The sequence below is a fragment of the Pseudochaenichthys georgianus genome, chromosome 1, assembly GCF_902827115.2.
Source record: "Pseudochaenichthys georgianus chromosome 1, fPseGeo1.2, whole genome shotgun sequence".
In the NCBI taxonomy this organism is placed as follows: Eukaryota; Metazoa; Chordata; class Actinopteri; order Perciformes; family Channichthyidae; genus Pseudochaenichthys; species Pseudochaenichthys georgianus.
Window position 1 is genome coordinate 10,721,556 of NC_047503.1, and position 26,276 is coordinate 10,747,831.

Below are 26,276 nucleotides of genomic sequence, written 5' to 3' on the forward strand. Positions count from 1 at the left end.
ATCTTGTTTTGAGTTCCTCGTTCTCCGTTTTCATCTTGGATATTTCGACCTTCAGCTCGTCGACCATAGTTTCGAAAAGTTTCGTCGTCTCTGCGATTGCAGCCTTTAGCATACTCTCCATGACGGAGGAGTATTTCGTCTGAAAATCGTCCGAAGACATTATTGTATCTTGGAATAGTGTACCGTTCCTACGAAATTCGATATAAGTCCACTTCTATCAGTACATGTCCTATACCGTTAGTAAAAACACGACATTAGTTACTGCCCCATCATGGCTCATCCCCGTTGTGGTCGGACAGCGGTCTCTGCTTTGTGTGACGCAGGACGACGCATCCGGGGGGACTGGAGATAACATCCGGTGCTACGCTTTAATACCTACAATTGTGTTTTATATATATACTGTAAGTAAGAATATAATAATCGGGTGCATGTGTCAGTAATACATTATTGATATTGCTCTGTTTGCCAAATCCAGACCAGGAAGTACCAGTCTAAAAAAACTCACTCATTCGTAAACTATTACAATTGTCCCAACTCCCTATCCGTATATTTCTAATACCGGAAGTGCGGTTGTTTACGGAACAAAAGGAAGTGGTAAAGCTTAACAGAATTTGCAACGTTGGATAAGGAATTGAATTACTTTTGCCAACATAGCCAACTCGCACTGAACATAAACATTATTCATGTTATGTATTTATGTTATTGTTTGCTACATTTGCTTACTGCGTGTAGTTCAACATGTGTAACGTTACAGTGGAAACACCAGTGCAGCAAGCTAGTTAGCTAACGTTGGCAAACTACTGTTTGTTTAGCATTACCTTTGGATTGTTATAAGATTAAGCACCCAAACGGGACTTGTGGACGGGCCGACATACGAGTACATCCTGTTTAACGTTACATAGACTGAAACCCGTGTTGAATACTCTGGCACAACCAGTTTAAAGAGACCAGCGCTAGCTGACAGCTGCTACTGTACTACAGTCTTGAAGTTGGCACAATGGCTGACACTATTGTCACGTTTCAGTCCCAACTTTCTGGTGTTATGGAGACGGTCTTCAAAGCAGCAATGTATGAGATCACCCGGCTGGTGGAGGACAGTTTTCTGGAAGAGGTTACACGGTGCAGGGAGCAAGTGGAGTCCCTGAAGAGGCGGCTGAAGTGGTCAGAGGGTCGGCGTAAAGAAAGAGAGGGAGAAAGGAGGGGAAGGTGTCTCGACTGCGGGAGAGTAGAGGTGTCCGGCGAGGAAACCCCCAAAGTGTTAGGTGAGTCTGTCTGGTGGTGATACCCGACTTTAACATATACTGTGATCGATACTCAAATTGCTTTGGTGTATGGTGGTTCAAACATAAACGCCATAGGGACATAAGTTGTATTATTCCATTTCAAGTTTTTTGTTGCACTAAATGTTTGTTCCCTCTCATGGTTTCATTCCCAAAGAGCCGACAAACAAGTTTAGCAACAAGCTGGTGAAAATACAGAAGCAGTTGGCAATTAAGGAGCCAGATTGCTAAGGCTAATGCTATTCTTGCTCTGAGTTAGCTGGATGTGTTAGCATTGTTTTGGCTGTATAGCAGAACAAGGATGCAAATTAGGTATCTCACATCTAATCAACTTCAATATAAATGTTGATTATAGCTATATCCACACCATTAGAAGGCTAACCCATTGTTAGCCTTCCTAAATCTTTCAAACACAAATGGGAATATTCATCATGACTCAACAGTTTAAATAAAACATATTTGTACCTATCTTCTGCTACAGATAAAAGTCTCAAACAGGAAAGTGTGACGCAAGAAGAGATGAGTGGTCCCCAAGAGAACGATGGAGAGACACATGGTCGTGAAGCAGACGAGGCAAGACCCGAGTCTCACAGAGCCCTGAAGGCAACACAGGTACAGGGCAGTTTGTCTCACTTGTATAGCTTCAGTAAGTTAGGTTTAAAATGTTTCAGGGGTTAACGTATGTTCGTAACAGATTACTTTTTAGTATGTTTTTTAAATGTTCTGCAATAATTACTCTACTACTTTTATTTCTCAAAATATGGATACAGAATCAAACCATTCAGCTGTCTTTTTGTATTATATTTCTTGCAAGAAAGTTCATTCAGTCATATAGAGAGCATACTATCTGTCTGATTGAAAAGCAAAGGGTACAGTTTGAGATGCACATTGAAAAACAGAATAGGGAGGAAAAAGGGGGGGCAAGACTGGCAATAATGAAACGAGCATGCTGGCAGTTAGGGAGGCAGTTTCATCTTCTTTGTAGGGACATATCCCAAGCCTAGCAAAGACGTGAAAGCCAGTAAATAGAGATACAAATTAGCACAAAAGTGCTCCTTTCTACTGGCAGCGACTTCATTATGTTCTGAATGTACCACTTAATTATCACAATGCTTCTACTTTACTTTTCTTTTGTGAATGTGTACTTGGTGAATTTGTATTTGTATTAATTGTCATACTGTTTCAGGTTTTTATCAATACTGTCTCTTTTCTGTAACAATGTAAATTTCCACTCTGTGCGACGAAAAAGGAATTCTGATTAAATGTTTTAGTAGTAAAAAGGATTTATTATGAGCCTGGGGTTTTCCCTTTCCTCTACTGTGTCATATAGGTTTACCATGTAAATGGTCTGCAAAGGCTAAAATCCCAAAGTACCCCTCCAGAGGGAGTTTCTCTCCCACACACTCCCCCCTGCCTGAAACGCCTCTATTAGACACCTTTGTTTTATTTTGTAAAATAATGACATCAGTATGTTACACTCGCATCTCTATTGGCTAGCGCTCCAACACATTGTACGTGATAGGCTAAGGACATCTCTAAGTGGTTTACCAATCACAACAGAGCCAGCCAACCAATCAGAGCAGACTCGGCTCTGGTTTCAGACAGAAGCACCTGTAAATCTAATATTGTATCTCTCCAGGCGAGTCAAGTTAAACCTTCTCATTAATGTCTTTCTGCTCCTCTTACAGTCTTCAGGTGTACAGGGTGAAAAGCTGAATAGATTGTTCAAGGAGGAAGCCCTTCAGATCACGCCAGAAGCGAATGTGTCTGAGGAGAGATGGGGAGGACATTTGGATGGTCAGTGTTTTCATATTCCAAAGATAAATGTTACCCCTAAATACAAAATATACTTTTTTTTCTTGTACCTTTTATCACTCAAACTTTTTTGGTGTGAGCTTCAGAGATTTAGCCCATACATATATTTCCTAAACTAAATGTCGTACTCAGTAATGAATGATTTGAGATATTCCACAGACTTTGTAGTCAGCAGTTTCATCTAGGAACTATTTTTTTTATACCGTATCACTATGCAGGTGGAAGCGTGCATATACTCATGAACAAGAGGCTTTTTTACACATGAAGGTTAAACCATTAATTGCATCCTCCTTGGCCAAGTGGCATCTAGTTCTATTTTATTTAAGAGAAGGAAGACCTTTATTAGGTTGTTATTCCATCTACATTATATGACATCCAATTACATTTAGCTGACCTTTTTTTATCCAGAGCAACATGCAATGAGTGCATTAAACCATGAAAAAACGAACATCATGCAGGTGCATTAGCTACTAATTAGCCAAAAGCATGGTAAGTTCTACTGCGTTACAGTAGCTTCTAATAAGCAAAGTGCTACCTGTAGAGGAGAGTTTTTTTTTAATTAGTATTATTAATCTAGATTGATAAATAAAAGAAGAAAATGTATACAAGTGAAGCACATATTTCAGATTTTTAGGAGATCTGTCCCTGTATTTTCAATCACCTAACATAAGTATATAGTAATTTCTACAGTACTCAGGGATGCAAACTTGTCACCTTTCGGCGAAATTCGCCATTTTGAATCCAAAATAGGTTGTTTGTGTGATTCATGTAGATCTGCAATAAAAATATTTGTTGGGTATGGGGGGGGGTCTGGGACAAGATAAGATGGACGTTTATTAATCCCTCGTGGGGAAATTGTTTCTCTGCATTTGACCCATCCTAGGCTGCAGTCGGATAGTTTAAAAATCAGCTCCTAAGTTCTAACCCTATCGTCTATTCCTTGACCTCTGAGTGAAACGTCACGGGGTTAAGGGATAGTGGACAGGAGAATTCAAAAGGACTTAGGAGAAGAGACTGCGGTGCTTTAGAGAATCCGAATGCACTTTCACTATCCGACGTGTTTATGATGCGCCAGCGGACGTCCTGAATGTGCGTCTGCTGCTGCTGTGGGGAAACTATGGAAACTACAGTTTTCTATACAGCGGACTACAACATGGATGTTTAATAAGAACGAGGGACTACTGTAAACTCATCTGGTGACTCTGCACCGTGCTCTGATGCTGCCGTTTTGCTTTATGAACGTGGACAACAGAGAAACATATTCTTCATGACCAAAGTTGGAATTGAAATAAAAAAGGAAAGTGAAACTTATGCTCGTCACCCTCTCCCTCCGGTCCACATTAATACTAATGATCCCAAAGATTGTATGAACTATGAAAAGATCTTAAAATCAATACAAATGTATTTATTATAAATGTTAGTCCTTAACATCTATCTCTGTGTATATCACCATTCAAACATCTTTTTAAAAGTTGAACAAACCCCACACAGCTCAGTAAAGACTGAAATGTTGACTTTATTTGACAATTTCAGTAAAAACTAACGTTCATATTTCTCTCTTTGATTATAATACTGATGAACGTTCAAAACAAAGCACTTTGACAACTTACCACCTACGTTTTAAAATGCTTAATAAGCATCGTAACTTTCATGATATAATTTCTCGGTCATAATCGGTTGAATGGCCGACTGTTGAGTGACAGCAAATGCTGCGGCTGCAAGGCATTGTGGGGCAGCATTTTCGCTTCTCCTGTCGGTTAGGGAGGTCCAGTGGTTCCTAAGCTAAAGGAGGTTATAAAGGAAGTTTGAAACCTCCTTTCCTATCATCTAGAGAATTTGAACGGCACTTATCATGGCTGCCACTGAGGGACTTCCGGGTCATTTCACTCGGTTAGGAAGGTTCCTAAGCTAAATGGACTATTCGACTTCAGCCCTAGTGTTAGGAGCAGTGTGCTGCCATTTTGAACGGCACCCGGGGAGCAGTGTGGGGAACGGTGCCTTGCTCAGGGACACCTCGGTAGCACTTGGTCTTGCCGGGACTTGAACTGGTGACCTTCCAGTTGCCAAGCCAAGTCCCTATCGACTTTGCCACCACCACCCGGAGTAATCTGCGCCCGCGAGCTGTTATGTGCCATCATACACGCATGGTGTTCTTTTTTTAGATATTATAATGAAGCGCAAGCTATGTGCTTGAGTCTTCCTGCCTGTCGGCTCTGCTCATGGATGTATAATAAGGCTCTGCGATGAGGGTCTAGCTTCAGCAGCAACATTACCTACGGGTGCGTTCGTTAATATTAACTGTGTGGTCCGGAGTCACTGTGGCACAGACTGGACCGCTGGTGAACAGCTATTAGAATGGGCCGTTCAGGTGTTCAGAGCAGAGCTCCCTGTCAGAGCGGCAGAGCGAGATGTGCACTGAGAAGTTTTTCTGTCGCAATATTATTTAATGAATCGTTGAGCTAGATAACTAGCATACATTGTCACTATCTGCTAACGTTAGCTTTAGGCTTCGTTTTCTAATAGTTTTTTTCATAGGCTATAAACAGAGGTGGTATAAGTATAGATATTGTACTTGAGTAATAGAAGCACTCAGATCTTGTACTAGAGTACAAGTAGAAGTACTCAGATCTTGTACTTGAGTAAAAGTAGAAGTACTCAGGTCTTGTACTTGAGTAAAAGTAGAAGCACACAGATCTTGTACTAGAGTAAAAGTAGAAGTACTAAGATCTTGTACTTGAGTAAAAGTAGAAGTACTCCGATCTTGTACTTGAGTAAAAGTAGAAGTACTCCGATCTTGTACTTGAGTAAAAGTAGAAGTACCAGAGTGTAGGAATACTCGGTTACAGTACAAATCCTACATTCAAAATGTTCCTCAATTAAAAGTAGAAAAGTATTCTCATCAAAATAATGTGAAAGTAGCGACAGTAAAAGTAGTCACTGTGCAGATTGATCCATTTCAGAATAATATATCCGATATGTTTTATAATGATTGATCATGAAAGTGTTCTCAAAGCTGGTAAAGGTGCAGCTAGTTTGAATTTATTTGTATACTGCAGGGTAGCTTGTGGATTTTGGTGGAACTAAAGTCTGATTTAACACTTGATTATATTTCACATCATTCATCCACATCTGTCGAGTAACTAAAGGGATTAAATACATGTAGTGGAGGAAAAGTACACCATGTACCTCCGAACTGTAGTGGAGGAAAAGTACACCATGTACCTCTGAAGTGTAGAGGAGAAGAAGAACAAAGTAGCAAAAATATTGAAGTATCTCAAAATTGTACCCAAGTATAGTACTTGTTGAGTTGATGAATTTAGTTACTTAACACCACTGGCTATACAGATAAGCCAGACTAAGCCTTGAACAGAGGCATGGAAATACATTTTCAAAATGCTCAACGGTGCTGCCAAAATTATAAACTGACTGCTACACAATTAAAATAAATGCTTTTATTATTTCTATTAGATGTGACTCTTTAACGTTTCTGTTATTATTAACTGCTGCTTTAGTTGTTCTGACGGCTAACATCCTGTTATTCCTCATTTTAAAGCCAATATTCTGTCGGGTCGGGGGATCGGATCCTTGTCACCATACCTGATGAATTTGCATCCCCGAGTACTAGTTTATAGGAAAACTATACAAGATATGTGTTATTATTTATCTTTATTGACTAGATAGATACTACTAGAAATATGTATTTGTGATGTTTGGGTGATATGTCCTTTAATTTTTTATGCATAACTATACAGCTATTTGTTACAGTTTTTTGTTGGAGTTTCTTCTTTGTAACAACATATCCCTAATTGTTGGAAATCCTCTCCTCCTATCAGAAGGACCAGGTCTGCCAGGGCCCAGTAAGCGCTTCAGTGTCCAGAAAACCCAAAAGTGCCACATTAGCTGGGAAACTGGCTACGACCACCAGAGTCCAGAATCAGGCCAACACAGATGCCCAGGCGACCCATCTGAACCGGTTTTACTGAACAGGTATGGCATGGAAGATTATGGTGGCTTTGACAAGACCGGCTATGGAGACTCCAATATGATTGACATGGGTAACCTGGACGGGTTACAAGGGTCGCCATCGCAGTTGGGTGAGGATTCGAGTTACATGGGGCACTACGAGGGGGTTGTGGAAGCACCAAAAGGAGCCGAGCATCACGTTTACCAAACGGGTGCCGTGCGAAACAGAAGGGGCGCGGTCGGTTTAACTGCAGGGTCTCCCTCAAGGACAAACATTGATGTAGGTGGAGAGCTCAGCTGTTTATTGATTAATGAGGAGGGGTATCTACAAGACCAAAGCATTTTGTTCCCAGAACATGTTACTGGTGATCAAGTAGGCAGGTTGAATTTCAGGGGTCAGGGACTTCGCGCTGAACCTTCTTCAGAGGATATATATGCGCCGTCATACAGTGATACCTTAAACCTGGGAGAGAAGCTGCAGCATCAGGCGGGAGGGAGAGGGGGGAGGAGGCATGCTTGTAACCTTTGCTCCATGACCTTCCAAGATTCGGCCTTACTAAAGACCCACAAACAAACGCACAAAGACCCCTCACAAGCGCCGCCATATTCCTGCACACAGTGCGGAAAGACCTTCTCGCAAGCTTGCATCCTCAAAGTCCACCAGAGGATTCACTCGGGGCAGGGGCTCCACCTCTGTAGCCACTGCGGGAAAGGTTTCCCGTCTTTCGCGGACCTAAAGATGCACAAGTGCAGCCAAACGGGGGACAAACCTTACAGCTGCACTGTGTGTGGCAACAAGTTCAGCCGCCTCTGGAATCTGAAACTGCACCGAAGGATTCACACACAGGAGAAACCACATCGGTGCACTGTGTGCGATAAGAGCTTCACGCGGGCGGACATATTGAAGGTTCATCAGCGCACACACACGGGGGAACGGCCATACTGCTGCACTGTGTGCGGCCTCAGCTTCAAACGCTTAGACCATCTGAAGTCACATCAACGGAAACATGCGACAGATTGTTAAATCAAGGGACGTGTGGAGAGACTGTTAAAAATGACAATATTGTTTATTCATTGCTTTCATTTATGAGTCATGGATGTTTTTTTTCTTCTCTTCATTGTCAAATGCTTTGTTGTTTTTCTATTCAAACTCATTTTGGTCGTGGTTAAAATATAAGACACTGATAAAATAGCCCTTATGTGTACCCATTTATTGCTGGATATGTTGTTCCAAAAAACTACTTTCGTTTTCATAATCATTGTTATTACATTACAGAATTAAAATAAAACCAAAGAATTATGTTATTTTTTCCCCCAGAAAATATGTTTCACTCGATGAACTTACTTGAAAGTATTAATTGTTTTTTGGAAAAAACAATAGGACAATTACATTTTAGGTAATAACCCTGCTACTTCTTATTTAATTGCCTTTATTACAGAATTCCTTAAAGTCTTACAAATTCAAACATTTTAAGACCGATTTAATGCCTGAAGCTTTCATTCTAATCTATAAACCTATCATGCTAACTATGCAGATGAGGATTGTAGGAACAAAGACACATTAAGGTAGCATGATCAAGATTTAAGAAGTAAGATACATAGTTGCAGGGTTCTTAAATAAATGATTTCTCTAGATTTAATTGTAAGTGGTATTTTTTTTTCAGTAGAGCTTGACCCTTTTGCTAGAAGAAGGATGGAAGGTGTTTAAAAGGAAGGAAAGCAATTTCACAGAAGTCAGAGGTTGGTCTAAATGAGTTTTTATTTGTGGCTCTTTTCTGAGAGAAACTATTTTATTATATACATCAAACCCCTTTTCCTGAAAGGGGAACATAAAAGGAAACAATATTGTGTTTGGAAACATACTTAAATTCTAGTTGGTAATGTTGATTAACCAATTCACTTAAAAGTACTCATGGATGTTGAAAAATGTTAATCAGAACCACATGTGAGTGTGATGCCTCAAAGTGAAAGGAATTCTGAACCTCTATAGATTAAATCAAATATTTATCAAGTTTTGTCTGTTTTTTCTATTATATGTTTGTCAAATTCATCACAGTCAACACGTTGTGACTCAAAACATGGGCCCAGCATACTGAACAAATACATCTCTAAAAATACAAATGTAACCAAGTGGATAATATAGAGTAAACATTTACACTTGTTTTGGCAGCCTTATATCATTATGAAGAACCCTATCAAATAATTTTAACAAGACAGAAGTTGTTCTGATTAGAAGTTTTCATTTCATGACACAGATAAGTCACTCAATGTCTGCAATATTCAGGAATTATCAAAAACTAATGTTTTGGGAGAGACATTTTAACCCATTAAAGTTATCAAAATGTGGTAAGAAATGTCAATATTAAGAAAAGTATAGATTCATTACATTGCAGCACTCATCATTTAGTATAAAGTCCAACTTCTTCAAGTTATATTGACTGCCTTGCGCAGCCTATGGGTTTCCCTTTTATTAAAACGCGTTTTGTTATTCACTCAAACCTAAGAGAAGGCCACCGTACTACGTCTTGCGTGACCTCACGAGCAAAAACAAGACCCATCAGTGATTGATGAAAAGCTAATCCCGTTTAACGTTTAGTACACATTAATCTGCTACATTTAAGACCCAAGGTTTGGCTCGACTATGGTTTATATAATAAGTAGTTGTATTACGTTACCTTATATTGACAGTGTGACGCTGCTAAGGTTTATAAGCATACAAATGCTACCGTTAAGCTAAGGAGTCACATTAGCTGGCTAGCCTGGTGACCATATGAATTGTTATGAAGGTATTTCGCGTCAGTAAACAGTTTATTGGTCATCGTTAATTCCAAATTGTAACCCCCGTAATTTAATTTATATCATTGTATTGCTCCTTAAGGAAAATTATAACAACATCAAGTGGATGTATGACCACTGGTTTACAACGTAAACAACCTGTTGTAGCCATTTTCAAGAATAACAATTCAATTGGGTCTTTACTCCTTCGCTCTAATTATTATTTTAATAAGACACTGGACCCTGATAGCATACACCATGTCGGACCTGGACACCCTCATTGTAACTTTCCAGACCCAGCTCTCGGATGTGATGGAGACCGTGGTGAAGACAGCCATGTTTGAGGTCACCAGGCTGGTAGAAGACGGCTTCTTGGAGGAGATGCAGCGCAGGAATCAGGAGGTGGAGGCCCTGAGGATGGAGCTGCAATGGGCTGAGAGGAAAATAAGGGACCAAGGAGGGAACACTGGGAAGTGTGTCGACTGTGCTAAGGATGTTGTGAAACTGTGCAGTGACACAGCAGAAGAAATGCCCAAAGAACAACAGGATGGTAAGAACAGACGATCAGTAAAGGAGGAAGTATTCAGATCCTAGTTGAAGTACTAATACCAAACTTCATAAATGAACTGGTAAAAGTAAAATCCCTGCATTGAAGATGTTATTTAAATAAAAGCACAAGGTAACAATCAGGGAAATGTACCGACATATCAAAAGTACAATTAAACAATGCAAAAACAGTCCTCTGTGACAGTTGTACTTTTATATACTGTATCATTACATTACTATCATACATTAACTTTAAAATAAAAACAGGATGTTGTAGTTGGTTGAAGTGTATCCTATTGTTAACAATGTTGTATCTGACTGCAACTAATAATTATTATTGCTCTACTGATTATTTTCTCCATTTATTAATTGATGTTATCACAATTACCCAGAGCCCAAAGTGACAACTCAAATTAATCTAAAATACAGAAAAATATATATTTCAAGGAATTGAAGTCCAATATGGTTGACTCAACCGATTATCCAATATTAGTTCTCTAACTTTCTGTCAATCTACCACTGGTTTTATGCTTTCGTGTTCAGTTTAAGTTGTAACCTAATGTCATAGTTTATACATTTAAATAATGATTAATGTCTGACTTACCTTAAAATGTCAGATTACTGTAAGGGAGTGGTATTAAAAAGATGTCATGAGATGAACATACTGTAGTAAAGTGCAAGTACCTGAAGTTCCTTCAGCAAAGTACTTTAGTAAATATAGGTATTTACATTCCACCTCTGCAAACAAAGACATACTCATTATGTCGTCATAATTCAGTTCTTAATTTCTTCAGAAGCTTTGGAGGGCTGTGGTGTAAAAGAAGAAGAAGAAGGTGACTCTGGGGAGAGTTGGACAATATGCAGCACACAGGAAGTCCTACCAGAGTCAACACAGGAAGCAGACCCTCGTGCTGCTACCCTCAGCCCTGAGAGGAGATCGACGGTGGGTCACATTACTTTGTATTTGAAACTGCACAGATAATTAAAAAAGCAAAAATGCATAAGCTTCTCAACTGATTCAGAGGTTTTTGAAACTAGAGATAGGCAGTTTGAATTTAAGGAGAATAGGTATGTTTAAAACACAACGACATTTAATAATATGTCTATCTGGCAAAGGGGGTAAGATAGATAGATATCTATAGATGGACAGACGGACGGACGGACAGACAGACAGATATCTATAGATGGGATAGGTAGATAGACAGACAGACAGACAGACAGACAGACAGATAGATAGGTAGATATCTATAGATAGACAGACAGACAGACAGATAGATAGATAGATGGACAGATAGATAGATAGATATATCCATTTAACATACAGTATCTATGTTTATTATAAAAATGTTCTGCGTGTCAAAATGAAAGACAGCCCACACACCTATCAATCATCAAACCGTGGGGTCTTATTTCATTACGTGTTGATTTCTATCAACGGGGGAGTACTTCAGGAAAGTCGACAGGGGCGGGGCGGGTAGTGGAGTACTTCGTGACCACAGAGTGTGAACGTTGTGATCAGCTGTTTTAGCGCAGTTCTCCAGTGAAGAGGGGAGTCTCCCTCCGCAGCCGGTTGGCGTAGTTTTGGCACAATTCCGTTGTACAGACCGACGTTAACAGCAGCCCTGTCTGTGCACACGGAGACCGACTCTGTCGTCCGGTGATCTAACCGCCTTCTGGAAAAGCTTCACAAGTACGTCGGTACGCAAATGCGCTTTGTGACACAAGTGACGGTACGCATTTCAGATTACGCACATAACCTGCGTACCAGTTATGTGTTACCTGTACTACAGCAAAAGTATTCTCCGTCGGGACTTCCTGCAACAACACCACGCCTTTATCTTGATTCTGATTGGCCAGAAGACATTATCAAAGATGTTCTATTGAGAAGACGATCACTACGTGACAAAAGTTTTCAAAACCGTTTCTGGTCTTCAGTATTTCCAGACAAGTGGCTACTGAAATCAATCTTACTAACTGCTGTCTGTGCAATTTATTCCGCGCGAGTTGGCAGACTTTATTTTACTTACTTTAACATCATTGTTCATGGTGGGGCTAAGCCATTTCTTGGTATGGGTGTAGCCTACCCCAGCCATACCCTGGCGCTGCCACTGGTGGGATGTATGGGGCGGGCCATTCTGCACATGCGTTAAATATTTTAACGCAATTAATTCAAAAAAGTAATTACCGCCGCTAACGCGATAATTTTGACAGCATTAATATATATATATACACAGTGGGGCAAAAAAGTATTTAGTCAGCCACCAATTGTGCAAGTTCTCCCACTTAAAAAGATGAGAGAGGCCTGTAATTTTCATCCTAGGTACACTTCAACTATGAGAGACAAAAGGAGACAAAAAATCCAGAAAATCACATTGTCTGATTTCTAAAGAATGTATTTACAAATTATGGTGGAAAATAAGTATTTGGTCAATAACAAAAGTTCATCTCAATACTTTGTTATATACCCTTTGTTGGCAATGACAGAGGTCAAACGTTTTCTGTAAGTCTTCACAAGGTTTTCACACACTGTTGCTGGTATTTTGGCCCATTCCTCCATGCAGATCTCCTCTAGAGCTGTGATGTTTTGGTGACTTTCATCCATCCATCCATCCATCTTCTCCCGCTTATCCGTGGTCGGGTCGCGGGGGTAGCAGTTCCAGCAGAGAGCCCCAAACTTTCTTTTCCCTGGCGACATCAACCAGCTCTGACTGGGGGATCCCAAGGAGCTCCCAGGCCAGCGAAGAGATATAATCCCTCCACCTGGTCCTAGGTCTACCCCTTGGTCTCTTCCCAGCTGGACGTGCCTGGAACACCTCCCTAGGGAGGCGCCCAGGTGGCATCCTAACTAGGTGACTTTCAACTCCCTCCAAATATGTTCTATGGGGTTGAGATCTGGAGACTGGCTAGGCCACTCCAGGACCTTGAAATGCTTCTTACGAAGCCACTCCTTCGTTGCCCGGGCGGTGTGTTTGGGATCATTGTCATGCTGAAAGACCCAGCCACGTTTCATCTTCAATGCCCTTGCTGATGGAAGGAGGTTGTCACTCAAAATCTCATGATACATGGCCCCATTCATTCTTTCCTTTACACGGATCAGTCGTCCTGGTCCCTTTGCAGAAAAACAGCCCCAAAGCTTGATGTTTCCACCCCCATGTTTCACAGTAGGTATGGTGTTCTTTGGATGCAACTCAGCATTTTTCTCCTCCAAACACGTCTAGTTGAGTTTTTACCAAAAAGTTCTATTTTGGTTTCATCTGACCATATGACATTCTCCCAATCCTCTTCTGGATCATCTAAATGCTCTCTAGCAAACTTCAGACGGGCCTGGACATGTACTGGCTTAAGCAGGGGGACACGTCTGGCACTGCAGGATTTGAGTCCCTGGCGGCGTAGTGTGTTACTGATGGTAGCCTTTGTTACTTTGGTCCCAGCTCTCTGCAGGTCATTGACTAGGTCCCCCCGTGGGGTTCTGGGATCTTTGCTCACCGTTCTTGTGATCATTTTGACCCCACGGGGTGAGATCTTGCGTGGAGCTCCAGATCGAGGGAGATTATCAGTGGTCTTGTATGTCTTCCATTTTCTAATACTTGCTCCCACAGTTGATTTCTTCACACCAAGCTGCTTACCCATTGCAGATTCAGTCTTCCCAGCCTGGTGCAGGTCTACAATTTTGTTTCTGGTGTCCTTTGACAGCTCTTTGGTCTTGGCCATAGTGGAGTTTGGAGTGTGACTGTTTGAGGTTGTGGACAGGTGTCTTTTATACTGATAACAAGTTCAAACAGGTGCCATTAATACAGTTAACGAGTGGAGGACAGAGGAGGCTCTTAAAGAAGAAGTTACAGGTCTGTGAGAGCCAGAAATCTTGTTTGTTTGTAGGTGACCAAAAAATTATTTTACCGAGGAATTTACCAATTCATTCATTAAAAATCCTACAATGTGATTTCCTGGATTCTTTCCCCCCATTCTGTCTCTCATAGTTGAAGTGTACCTAGGATGAAAATTACAGGCCTCTCTCGTCTTTTTAAGTGGGAGAACTTGCACAATTGGTGGCTGACTAAATACTTGTTTGCCCAACTGTATATATAGGTGGATGTGGAAAATATACATGTGGAAATACAAATTTCCAGTAACAAATATATTGCAGGATATTATTGTGCAAGAAATAGATTATTCAATATTGAATTGGGGTTCACATTTCGGAGAGCCTCAGCTGGACAGCACACACCGCTGCAGCAGTTAAGAAGGCCCAGCAGCGACTACACTTCCTGAGGGTGCTTCGGAGAAACCGACTGAACAAGAAGCTGCTGGTGTCCTTCTACCGGGTGACAATCGAGAGCGTGCTGTCATACTCCATCTCTGTGTGGTATGCAGGATGCTCAGCTGCGGACAAGAAAGCCCTGCAGTGAGTGATCAGGATGGCAGAGAAAACCATCGGCTGCCCCCTGCTCTCTCTGGAACACATCTCCACCTCCCGCTGCCTCAGCAAAGCTAACAAAATAATAAAGGACAGCTCTCACCCAGGTCACAGACTGTTCTCTCTCCTGCCTTCTGGGAGGAGCTTCAAGTCACGGACAAACAGACTCAAAAACAGTTTTCCCCCTGTGCTGTCAGGCTGCTCAACCACCACACATAATGCAATAACCGTAACCATTCTCACACATACACACACTTTTAATGCACTTTATATACTATTTTTATATCAATATTTTTAACAATTTATTCCCCCCTATGATTGTATGTTGTCTGTCCTATTGCCGTGTTTTTTAGTGCTATGTAGTTGTTTGTATTTTGTGCACACCGGGACAGAGTTGCACTCTGAATCTCGTTATTCATTTCATTTCATTTCAAACCTTTATTTATACAGATAAATCCCATTGAGATCATTGATCTCTTTTCCAAGGGAGACCTGTTCAAGTAGTTCCACATGAAACATAAAAGCATAAACAGAACAACAAAAGGACATCATACAGCATCATTTACATAATTATCCACATAAACAGGTACCAATAGCTTCTGATTGACTAGCATCCAACCGAGCTTTAAAAACATTTAGTGGCACCAGATTGTTCAGTTTCCATTTAATTTGCAGACTATTCCAAGACAGAGGAGCTGCGCATCTAAAAGCTGTCTTCCCTAAGACAGTCCTAGCCGTTGGCACATTCAATAAAACCACAGCATTCGATCTCAGGCAGTAGCCACTTACAATTCTCCGTGAGATCAGGGAGCAGATATAAGATGGAAGTTTCCCTAGCATGGCTTTGTATATAAAAATGTACCAGTGACTGAGCCTCCGTACAGTTGGTGAAAGCAAACCAGCCCTTGCATACAGGGTACAGTGATGGGTTAATGCTTTACAGTTTGTCACAAATCTCAGTGCACTGTGATACGCAGCATCTAACTTGACCAGGCAATTGGCAGGTGCATTCATATAGACCAGATCCCCATAGTCCAGCACAGGTAAAAAGGTCACAGTGACTAGCCTTTTCCTGGCCTCAAGCGAGAAACAGGACTTGTTTCTGAAAAAGAACCCTAGCCTAACCCTCAGTTTTTTTAGCAGGTTATTGACATGAAGTTTAAAAGAGAGACAATCATCAAGCCAGATACCAAGGTATTTGTAACAGGCAACAACTTCAAGTTTTGTTCCTTGCGTAGTTACAATATCTAAAACAGGCTCTGGTGTCTTTTTTGCTTTTGAAAAGAGCATTACCTTGGTTTTATCCACATTTAAAAGAAGCTTTAATTCAGAGAACTGAGTCTGAATAGTGTTAAAAACAGCCTGTAATTTAACAACAGCCTCCTTAATGGTGGGACCTGCACAATACATCACAGTATCATCCGCATAAAAATGTAAAGTAGCTTCATCCACATTATCCCCTACGCTGTTAATATATATGGAGAATAAAAGTGGTCCTAAAACAGAACCTTGTGGTACACCATTAGAAATGTTTAACCACTCAGAAGACAGTCCATCAAAATGAACACATTGGGACCTTTCAGAGAGGTAGTTCACTAACCACCCCACTGCAAGGCTGGATAGGCCAATACTGAGTAGCCTCTGCTTTAAGATGAGATGATCAACGGTGTCAAACGCTTTGGAAAGGTCAATAAACAGAGCTGCACAACTCTGCTTATTATCTAAAATACTAGTAATGTCATTCACCACTTTCATTGTGGCAGTGATGGTGCTGTGTTTCTTTCTGAATCCTGACTGATGTTTAGACAGGATGTCATTTGTACATAAAAACTCCTTTACCTGTTCACTCACTAGGCGTTCAAGAACCTTAGCCAGAACTGACAATTTAGAGATTGGCCTATAGTTATTTAAAATAGTTGCCTCCCCTCCTTTCAGTAAAGGCAAGACATAAGCAGACTTCCATACTTTTGGAATTGTATTTGTGCTGAGGGAGAGGTTAAAAAGAGAAGTAAGAGGTGGAGCAATAAAGTCTGCAGCTATCTTTAAAAAGAAAGGTTCTAAGTTGTCCGGGCCAGCCGGTTTCCTAGGATCTAGCTTAGATAAGGCTTCATGAACAACATCAACAGTAAAAGGGGTAAAACTGAAAGGGTTTTCCAGACCACGTTGTTCAGAGTCACAGACTGGTGTTTACAGAAGCAGAGTTAGTGACAGAATCAAATAGAGAACCACAGGACACAAAATGCTCATTAAAGCAATTTAGCATAGTGGCCCTGTCCGATATAGAGCCAGATGCTGTGGTAAGGCACGGAGGTAGCTCATTACGGATCTCACCGGTTGATATCGATTTTATTGCTTTCCAAAATGTCCTAGGATTATTTAGGTTTTCTGTGGTAACTGACAAATAGTACTTCGACTTTGCACTTTTGACATTTGAAGTGAAGCTATTCCTTAGCTGCCTAAAACGCAGCCATTCTATCTCTGAGCCTGATTTCCTAGCCTTTGCCCAGGCCTTGTTTCTCTCATGAAGGAGACGAGACAGCTCAGCAGAAAACCAAGGATTGTCTGGTCCCTTTACTCTAAATTTACGCAGGGGTGCATGTCTATCAATGACCTCCATAAAACCAAGATACAAATAAGACCATGCGGTTTCTACATCAGCACACAGATCGATTTTACCCCAATCAAACCCAAACAGATCATGCACAAAACCCTGCTCCACAAAATGTTTTATGTCTCTCTTGATGATAATGCGAGGTTTAACCTTTTGGACCTTAGTGTCCCTAATTGTGGCTACAACACAGTGATCGCTCAGATCATTTGCAAATACTCCCACAGAAGAATATTTATGGGGAACATTAGTTAAAATGAGATCAATTAGGGAGGATTTATTTGGAGACTTAATATTAGGGCGAGTAGGACTGTCCACAATCTGAGTAACATTTAAAGAGATACAAAGGTTTTTAAAATCCTCTGACACTGCAGTTAACCAGTCCCAGTTAAAATCTCCAAGTAGCACTATTTCCTTGTAGTCTAGTTGTGATAAAAGATTTGCTAGTGAAGACAAGGAGTCTTTGACAGCTGAGGGGGGTCTGTAGCAGCCCACCACCATGACCTGTTGACCCTTTGCCACTTCTATATTTAAGGCTAAAAATTCAAATTGCTTACTGATCGATTTGGAAACTAATGTAGTTACACTGAACTTATTCTTAACATAAATGGCAACGCCACCACCTTTATTAGGCCGGTCGGTACGATACACATTAAAACCATTTAGGGCAATGTCAGAGGCCAAAATAGACTTATTTAGCCATGTTTCAGATAAGACAATGACGTCAGCGTCAGTCGATTTTGCCCAGATACGGACAAAATCTAGTTTACCTAACAGACTGCGCACATTCAAGTGGATGAAACCCAACCCAGACCTAGCTTTAAAATCAGCAGGAGTAGCGATCTGACTATTACTACTGGGCGGACCAGGGTTAGGTTGTACATTTCCTGACAGTAATAACAACAACAAAAACAGGCATCTTTTCCTCTTAAATGACACACATACATTGTCATCTAATTTAGAAACACCGGAAAAGTCTGCGAGAGTGTGATTAGAACTTAAGAAGCAGTCCTGAAGAACCATCATCGCAGGAAAATAAAAAAGACAAACATATTTTGTCGAGCAGATTGACTGTGACAAGGCAACCGGTAATTGTTTGAGCAACACATCCGAACCTTTGAAGGGGATGCCCACTGCGGGTGGCAGAACAGACCTGAATCCAGTAGTCTTCTCAGAATGACTAGAGATCTTCTCATAGTCCAAAACAGTTAACAGGCACAGCAGAATCCCGATATGGGCCATTTTCCCAGACCAGCAGAGCATCCGGATAGGCGTGCAAGCAGGCCCGAAATGTGGAGGCGCTCCGTTCTCCTCACGATATCCCCGGTGCAGAACCTCCTCAGTACAGCAGGATAGGCGAAGCAGGACCAGCTCGAGGCGTAGAGGCGCTCCGATCTCTCAGCGATATCCCCGTGGTAAAACGTCCTCGGCACCGTAGAGCACGACAGGTGGAGCAGGTGGATACAGGCCTCCGCTACAGCAGGTGTAAAGCAGGCCGCAGCCCGAACGCGAAGCCGCTCCGGTCTCTCCGTTACGCCCCCCGGGGTAAAATCTCGCCAGGACAGCAGCACACGACAAGTGGAAGCAGGTCCCCGCCACAGCACAACTGGGCAGGTGGAAAAAGGGGGCCCAAACAACAACGTGCAGCCGCTCCGTCTCTCCGCGACTTCCCGGGAAAAACCTCCCCACAACAGCACAGGTAAACCTCCTATCCACGCCGACGGAAGAGAGGCAGCCCTGCCCCTCACTTTCCACGCTCCGTGAGGCGGATGAGAAAATGCGCTCCGCTCGCGAAAAAGCGCTCCGCTCGCTCTGATCGACGAGTGTAGAGTGACGACAATATCAAAATCTCAATCTCTTTAAGGGGGGTGGGGTGTGACGACCCCTGCCTCACTATCTCTGTTATACTCTGATAATGACAATAAAAGGCTTTAACTATTTAATTGAATATAAAAGTGTACAATGGGAGTTTAAGTCCAGTTAATAAGAGAAGCTATGGAGCAGAGAGTTCTCTGCCAGCCAGAGGTGATTTGTTATAGAGAGTTGTTGCAGTGGGCAGGAATGTTTTCCTGTTTTTTCCCCCATCTATCCTGTAACTTGTGGAATAGGTATTGTGGCAATGAATATAGAAAGCGTAGTTTACCTAGCAAATAACACTTTTGTGGTAAATGCATGTCAAATTAATATGATTGAACTCTGTTATGATTAATTAAGCTTCAGACAAGGTTTGCACAATTAATCAAAATTGAATCAAAAGTGCAGTATGGGTTGGTCCAACATACGAATTGCAGAAAGCGCAATATTAGAAAACTATGTGGAAATATAATTCTGAATTAAGGATTGTGGCGCTGCTTATACAGTATGTGCCGGTCTACAGATCGTTCACTACGGACTTAATACAATATTTTTCTTTAAAAATGATATTGCAATTCCAGTCAAAATAATTTGGAATAGTTATTTTATCCCAAATCATGCCGCCCTAATATTTTTTAGTTTTTCTTTAAGATTGATGCTTTTTTTAAACTTGTTTTTATGTGCATCATTTTGGGGGAAATTCCAAAATGGAACATTACGAATTATAATGACTAGAACTACTTGGGACCCAGCTAAAAAAATGTAAATCTCATTGTGTTATGTGTTCTCTGTGCTGTTTAGACAACAGGAGACGAAGACCGGTTGCCAATGCTGGATGTGAAGGAAGAAGAAGTGAATAACCACTCCAATTCTTCTGTTCATTGGAGTGATTCTCTTTATGGTAAATTAATATTGTGCTCACCTAGGTCCATTTTTTACTTTGCATATTAATAGGATAGTTCCCCCCAAAATCAGAAATATATATTTTCCCTCTTAATCTGTTGGGCTATTTATTAATCTAGATTGTTTTGGTGTGAATTGACAGATGTTCAACTATACCAACAGACTATACCCGCTAAACATGTTAACACAGAAGAAAACAAGCACTACTCACTGATTAGAGGCTTGTGCAGATGATTTCTGGGAATAAACATTACTGTTGTTTTTTTAAATGATTTTCTTTTTGCCGCTATAAGCACCATAAGCACACTCTTTAACTCCCACAGAAACAAAATAAACACAGGAGTAGGAGTAGCAGCTTGGAAGCTAACCAAAGTTACACAAACTAACTAGCAAATTAGATGGCTGTAGACCAGGGACATCTATTGTGCAAGGTAAAATTACTGTTTTTGTGATAGCCCGGGTTGCTGGATGGCAAAGTTAAGCTGTGAAATATTCGTAATAGCACATAAACTTAAACCAATATTATAATTTTTTTATTTTAAGCTGGCTTAAATCAAACTATACAACTCAACCTAAAATATCCCAAATAATGTTTCAATATATCCCCTTTTTTTTAGGTGAAGAAGGACCTCAATCACACAGCTCTACTGAAAAGGCACAACCAAAACACACTCAAGAAAACACTGAGGAATTATTTAGGAATGTTATTAAGCAAGACTCACAAATCTCTTTTTCAGCATTAGAGGAAGAAGCTCACGTGGCTACGGATCCATCTTTAGAGGTGGACGATGGTTGGGCGGTCATAACACCTGAACTGATGCCGAATCACAGACTTTCAACAGAAATTGAATGTGATTTGTCTGAAATTAGTAGTCCCACTGTTACTGTGGATGTTGTGGTTACCCCAGAAAGAGTTCACATGTTATCCTCACGGTCCCCAAAGGCAGCACTGCAAAACAGTGATGCCTCATGTGTGACCATCAAGCAAGAGGTTGTTGATTCTGACGGCTACGTAGAAAGTGAGCCTAAAGGAAAGAAAAAGTCTAGGATGACGTCTTTCTCGTGTTTAGTAAAACGGCACAGAGTGAGCTTGGAAGCACTCAGGCAGAACCACATTTCCCACAAAGGCACAGGTCTCAAAATGCATGGCGCCCTACAGCACTTCCACAGACCCACGAAAAAGCCGGCTCACGCCAACAGCTATGGCTCCGCCCTGTCTGTAGCTCACGTTGGAAACCCCCTCAACAGAACTCCCTCTACGTCTAAATCTGCTCCGTCTCCATTTCCACAACTGTCATTGCAGGGAGGTCAACAGGCACAAAACCGAACCGCTGCCCCATGGGTCAGCGTCAAAACAGATCCTTCTGAAAACTCCCTTCACGCAAACCCTTTACTCCACCCAGACTCCGGACCGAGGCACCTCCTGCGCTGCGGTCAGTGCGGGAGGTGCTTCCCCCACCCCAGCAACCTGAAGGCCCACCTACAGACGCACACGGGGGAGCGGCCTTTCTGCTGCGCCCTGTGCGGACGCAGCTTCACCAAGCTGAGCAACCTCAAGGCCCACCGGAGGGTCCACACCGGGGAGAGACCGTACTGCTGCATGGCCTGCGGGAAACGCTTCACGCAGAATTGTAACCTGAAACGCCACCAGAGGATCCACCTGGATGTATGATGGACAGGTGAAACTAAAACGGACACAATGTTGCGATGGGCAGCTGAAACCTTGTCAAGTTTTGTCAATTTAAAAGATAATTTTGCAAGTCAAAAACTTGTCGTAAAACTGTGAAGTAATACATTTGTTTGTGTGAAACGCTGAATGAACTACATCGTGTGTTGTTCGTCTAGCAGAACAACACACGTCACCAAGATGGCCGTCACTACTGTCTTCTCAACAAAAGATTGACTACCCTCACTATCAACACAATGAAACACGTCCAGAAGAATGTCATGCAAAGCTGCCTGCCTGCCTTCCTTTGATTCTCTCTGAACTGCCTGGTCTTTTTAATGTTTAATGTCAACCATTTTTGCAGATAGCGTGAAGTAGAAAAGATCGCAGATGCTAATGTAGCATTAGCATTTCTCCCCCAGGCTTAAATTGTGTATTATAGAATGATCACACCGGTGTGACAGTACTCTTCAACGGGTTCACGAAATATGACTACTACTCTTACTGTTTAACATGTTGGGTTACTTAATGTTACTTCATGTTAAGGCTAATACAAATGACAAGGCTGTAATGCTAACTAACGTGCTAGTTACTAGCTAGGTAGCTAACTTGATCCAGCCACTCTTGGTCCTTTCATCAGACGGGAAGCGAAAGAACGAGCAAGATCCATTGCTGGTGTTGATAACAACCTGGTACTAAGCACACAGGCATCTTGTTAAAGTTATCTTATTTTAGCCAGCGCCATATAGATAGATTATATCTATATGGCGCTGATCTTAGCTATCTCTTAGTGGAGGAAAACAGTTATGACATCACTTATGCGACTCTGGGATTTGTAGTCTTTCTAGTTGCGTATTTTTCATAGTCTTATATTTCAACAGTTTTACGACAAACTGTGACTTTTTTGACATGGAAATAATTTTTTAAGATTGACAAACATCATATGTGTAATTAATGGCACAATTCAAACGGGATCGAAAGATACGTTTTCTCTCTTCATTGACTTCAATGCATAATTTTTCCGAAATAAGGTCCCATGGACCGGAAGTAGATGGGCGTGACTTCGCCACTCTATACCACGTGATAACACGTTACGGCCCGTCCACACAGCAGCGTTAAAAAAATCTTCCAACGCTTCTGCCCATTGACTTTGAATGGGGTGACGTCACTTTGCCTCACTTTTCGCCGAAATGCATTGTGGGGAAGCAAAGCGAAGATTTCCAGGATTTCCAGGGTTCAACTTTTGAAACTGAGGTGGAAGCGTCAGCCAATCAAATCCCGTTTATGCAAATCTGACAGTACAAGCGCTAGCCAATCAAACCGCGTGCAAGCTGGGAGAGCCAGACCGCAGTTCATTTTCGATATTCCTGAAAATGGAGGAGAAATTAGTTATTGCGGTAGCAAATCACCCGGTTCTTTATGACCAGTCACTAATAACTTACCGGGATAAAAACCGGAGGAACCAGGCATGGGAGGTGGCAGAGACAGTGGGTGAAACTGGTAGGTTTTTGCCTGTTTGGGGATTTTATATCCAGTTTACTTCGTTTTAACATTGCTATTGCTTTGTATGTCGGGTGCGCAAAAAATCCCCAAGCCTTCAGACACGCCCACCTCCAAGATTTGTTTTATGCTGCACTGTGGACAGGCCGTAGGCTCGTGTTGTATTCAAGGACCCTGACCTTGGCCAGGAAAAACAGGCACTCGCTTGTTTAATTGTTTTGCGGTCTAGATTTCTTACATTTTTTTCTTTTTTGCGTGTGTTTATAAATTACCTCTCAGGCCGTCTCAAATGGTCTCGCGGGCCGTATACGGCCTGGGGGCCGGAGGTTCCCCACCCCTGTTTTAGAGTAACAACTTGGCTGATAACAATGTTCAGAATGACGATTTGACCATTGCTGATATTTAAGACAACAGTTTTCAGAATAAAGATTCGGCCATTGCTGATATAATCGATAACAATTTGGCCGATGCTGATATTCAGAATAAAGATTTGGTTGATACCAAGATTTAGAAAGACGATTTGGCCCATACCAAGGTTTAGAATAAAGATTTGTCTGTTACTGATGGATTAGGGTTTTTAAAATGTTTCTATTTATTCCCCTGCTATGGCTTGAAAATAAAAAAAGGTGTTATCATAAAATAATATATAAACCTTCATCACACTAACTTTGCGTGAACACAAATTCCTTAAAATATATTTTTAAAAAACCTTTTTAACCTGCTATACAATGTCATTTTTAAAGATTTAAGAAATTACAGGTTGCGTTTGATATGAGTCATAATCTCTTATTAGTTATTACCCATATTTTTTTACTGAAAAGACATATTAAATAGCATTACATTGGAAATCAACAGTGCATCCCTACTTTCTTTTGACTATTTCAATATGTTCATTGTTAAAACTGAGCTGAAATGCTGAGAATGCTTAGCATAATCTTTCAATCCTAAAAAATGTTTTTGAGAGCGAAAGTGGATGTAACCCTTGTGCTTGTCGTTTGTCCTGTGCATTTCAAAAAGGTTCCTCTAATACTTGTTTTTGTGTTAGTAAAGGATCAGAAGCAGTGTTTTGTGTCATGCTCACATATAGGTCAATTGTCAATAAATACTTATTTATTCTGTGAATACTGTTATTCTTCCATTATGTTAACTCCACCATGCCTGTATGTATTGTTTCTGTATATCTGACCATGGGTCAGGGCCTGTAAAATATATTGGTCTTAATCATCAGGATAATTTAATGCTGATATTTGAAAGTAATATGTACCCCTTCCCAAGGAGCCCTATTGTGCTTTTGTTGGGTTATCCCTTTCCTGTAGTGTTATATAGATTTTTGTGCATTTAAAAGGTCTGCCCAGGCGTACATCCTAAAGTGTGTCGTCGTCCCCCTGCCTGAAACGCCTCCATTGGACACCTTTGTTTACTTCCGTAATATAGTGACATCACTACATAACAATCAGCCTTCTATTGACTAGTGTTCCAACACATTGATGGCTAAGGGGCGGTACATCTCTATCACAACAGAGCAAGCCAGCTAACCAATCAGAGCAGACTGGGCTCTGGTTTCAGACAGAGGGTGAAAAGACAGACATGAGACAAATAAATCACATTTTGAACATTAAAGCATGTAAACATGTCACAGTAGAGGCACAAAATAAAAATATGAAACCTAACATTAGCATTAATAGGGTCCATGCAAAAAATATTTCCCCCACAAATAATGCTGTTTCCTTTGCTTCAAACTGGTATATGATTTGCTTTGCCTAAAATTGCTGTTAACCTTCTGAAGATCTGACAGCACTGACATGTTTCACAAGAGATGACACAATTAATACTCACACTATAAAAATATGTGTTACTAAATACAGCTCTACTGTGTTTCAGCAATAATGTAGTAACCGTTATTTACCACTTGGTGTCAGCCTTTCACCTAACTGCACATTTCAGCAGATTTGTCAAATGATAAGGCCCAATGTCTGGATGCTACTGCATTTATAGCCGCGTTCACACCGCAGGACTTTCCCTGGTACTTTAGTTATTTAGTTCCGTTAGTACCAATAATGTCGCGTTCACACCGCCGGGACTACTCAGTGCCGGGAACTCTTTTGGTACTTTTTAGTCCCTGCTAGAGAGGTGGTACGAACCTGGTGACAAAAGAGTGCCAATTTCTATTCTATTTCTATTGGCTGGGCGAATTGCAAACCACGCCCCGTTAGACTCTGAATTTGTTTTGTTAGGCAGCCATTTTTTTCCTCGCTACAAAACCACATCCACACCTGAGCGAGTGGTTTTTTTGTACTTTAAAGCAGTTATGACCACACGTACTACAACACCGGAGCGGTGGAATGATGAGGAAGTGTCGGCGCTTCTGGCAATTTACTCCAAGGACGGGATGCAGCAGCTTCTACAGAAAGCAGTTCCCAACTCCAAATGTTTTGAGCGATGTTCGCTACTTGAGCTGGGAATCGTGCACAGTGCACACGGATGCCGGGTAAAAATAAAGAAACTCAGGCAGGACTATAAAAAAATTAAAGACCACAATAATAAGAGTGGTAACTATTTTCTATTGTTATTATATATATATATTGCCACTGTTTTTTAATACTGACACCTAACTTGCACTAAGGCGTGTCTGCTGCTATATATATTGCCACTGTTACATTGTTTTGAAACTACTTACACTTTATTTTACATTTCACCCTGTTATTTAACTTCAATTTACATGCATACGACACACCTGGAACAGCATGATGCCGTTATTGTTATGTCTTGACTGTGCAATAAAACAAACAAACTGGCGAAGCTTTATTTATTGTGTCCCACCCCAAATTTGCAGAATAGAAGAATGTGAGAGCAGACAGGTGTCGGTGGTTAAATTGATCAGAAACACAAGTCTTACACACATAAACACAAGTAATTTATCATGTCATTTGTTTTAGATAAATAAGGGAAAAA

The 26,276-nt window shown here is 41.1% G+C and overlaps 2 protein-coding genes across 3 annotated transcripts; both read left to right on the forward strand.

Moving 5' to 3' along the window:
• Nucleotides 1–224: 224 nt before the first annotated feature.
• Nucleotides 225–9,035, forward strand: LOC117448518 (uncharacterized). 2 transcript variants are annotated; one of them, XM_034085862.2, is made up of 5 exons: nucleotides 225–401; nucleotides 1,025–1,262; nucleotides 1,762–1,892; nucleotides 2,969–3,077; nucleotides 6,929–9,035. In XM_034085862.2, exons 1-5 carry the CDS (start codon nucleotides 225–227, stop codon nucleotides 8,080–8,082), a joined length of 1,809 nt encoding a protein of 602 aa, XP_033941753.1. In that variant the 3' UTR covers nucleotides 8,083–9,035. The 2 variants fall into 2 exon arrangements, with proteins under 2 accessions (XP_033941753.1, XP_033941825.1); XM_034085934.1 differs by lacking the exon at nucleotides 225–401 and having other exon boundaries at nucleotides 573–1,262.
• A 563-nt stretch (nucleotides 9,036–9,598) lies between these two features.
• LOC117453559 (uncharacterized) lies at nucleotides 9,599–24,446 on the forward strand. Its single transcript, XM_034092407.2, has 4 exons — nucleotides 9,599–10,383; nucleotides 11,174–11,322; nucleotides 20,057–20,156; nucleotides 20,776–24,446. The coding sequence occupies exons 1-4, from the start codon at nucleotides 10,092–10,094 to the stop codon at nucleotides 21,828–21,830; spliced, it is 1,596 nt and encodes a 531-aa protein (XP_033948298.1). The 5' UTR covers nucleotides 9,599–10,091; the 3' UTR covers nucleotides 21,831–24,446.
• The last annotated feature ends 1,830 nt before the right edge of the window (nucleotides 24,447–26,276 follow it).

Bases quoted from the DNA above. Each gene is read 5' to 3' on its own strand.
- LOC117448518 (XM_034085862.2), top strand. From the start codon at position 225: ATGTCCTATACCGTTAGTAAAAACACGACATTAGTTACTGCCCCATCA. The intron at 1,893-2,968 runs GTACAGGGCAGT...CTCCTCTTACAG, and splicing joins GAGCCCTGAAGGCAACACAG to TCTTCAGGTGTACAGGGTGA. The intron at 3,078-6,928 runs GTCAGTGTTTTC...TCCTCCTATCAG, and splicing joins ATGGGGAGGACATTTGGATG to AAGGACCAGGTCTGCCAGGG.
- LOC117453559 (XM_034092407.2), top strand. From the start codon at position 10,092: ATGTCGGACCTGGACACCCTCATTGTAACTTTCCAGACCCAGCTCTCG. The intron at 10,384-11,173 runs GTAAGAACAGAC...TAATTTCTTCAG, and splicing joins GCCCAAAGAACAACAGGATG to AAGCTTTGGAGGGCTGTGGT. The intron at 11,323-20,056 runs GTGGGTCACATT...TGTGCTGTTTAG, and splicing joins GCCCTGAGAGGAGATCGACG to ACAACAGGAGACGAAGACCG.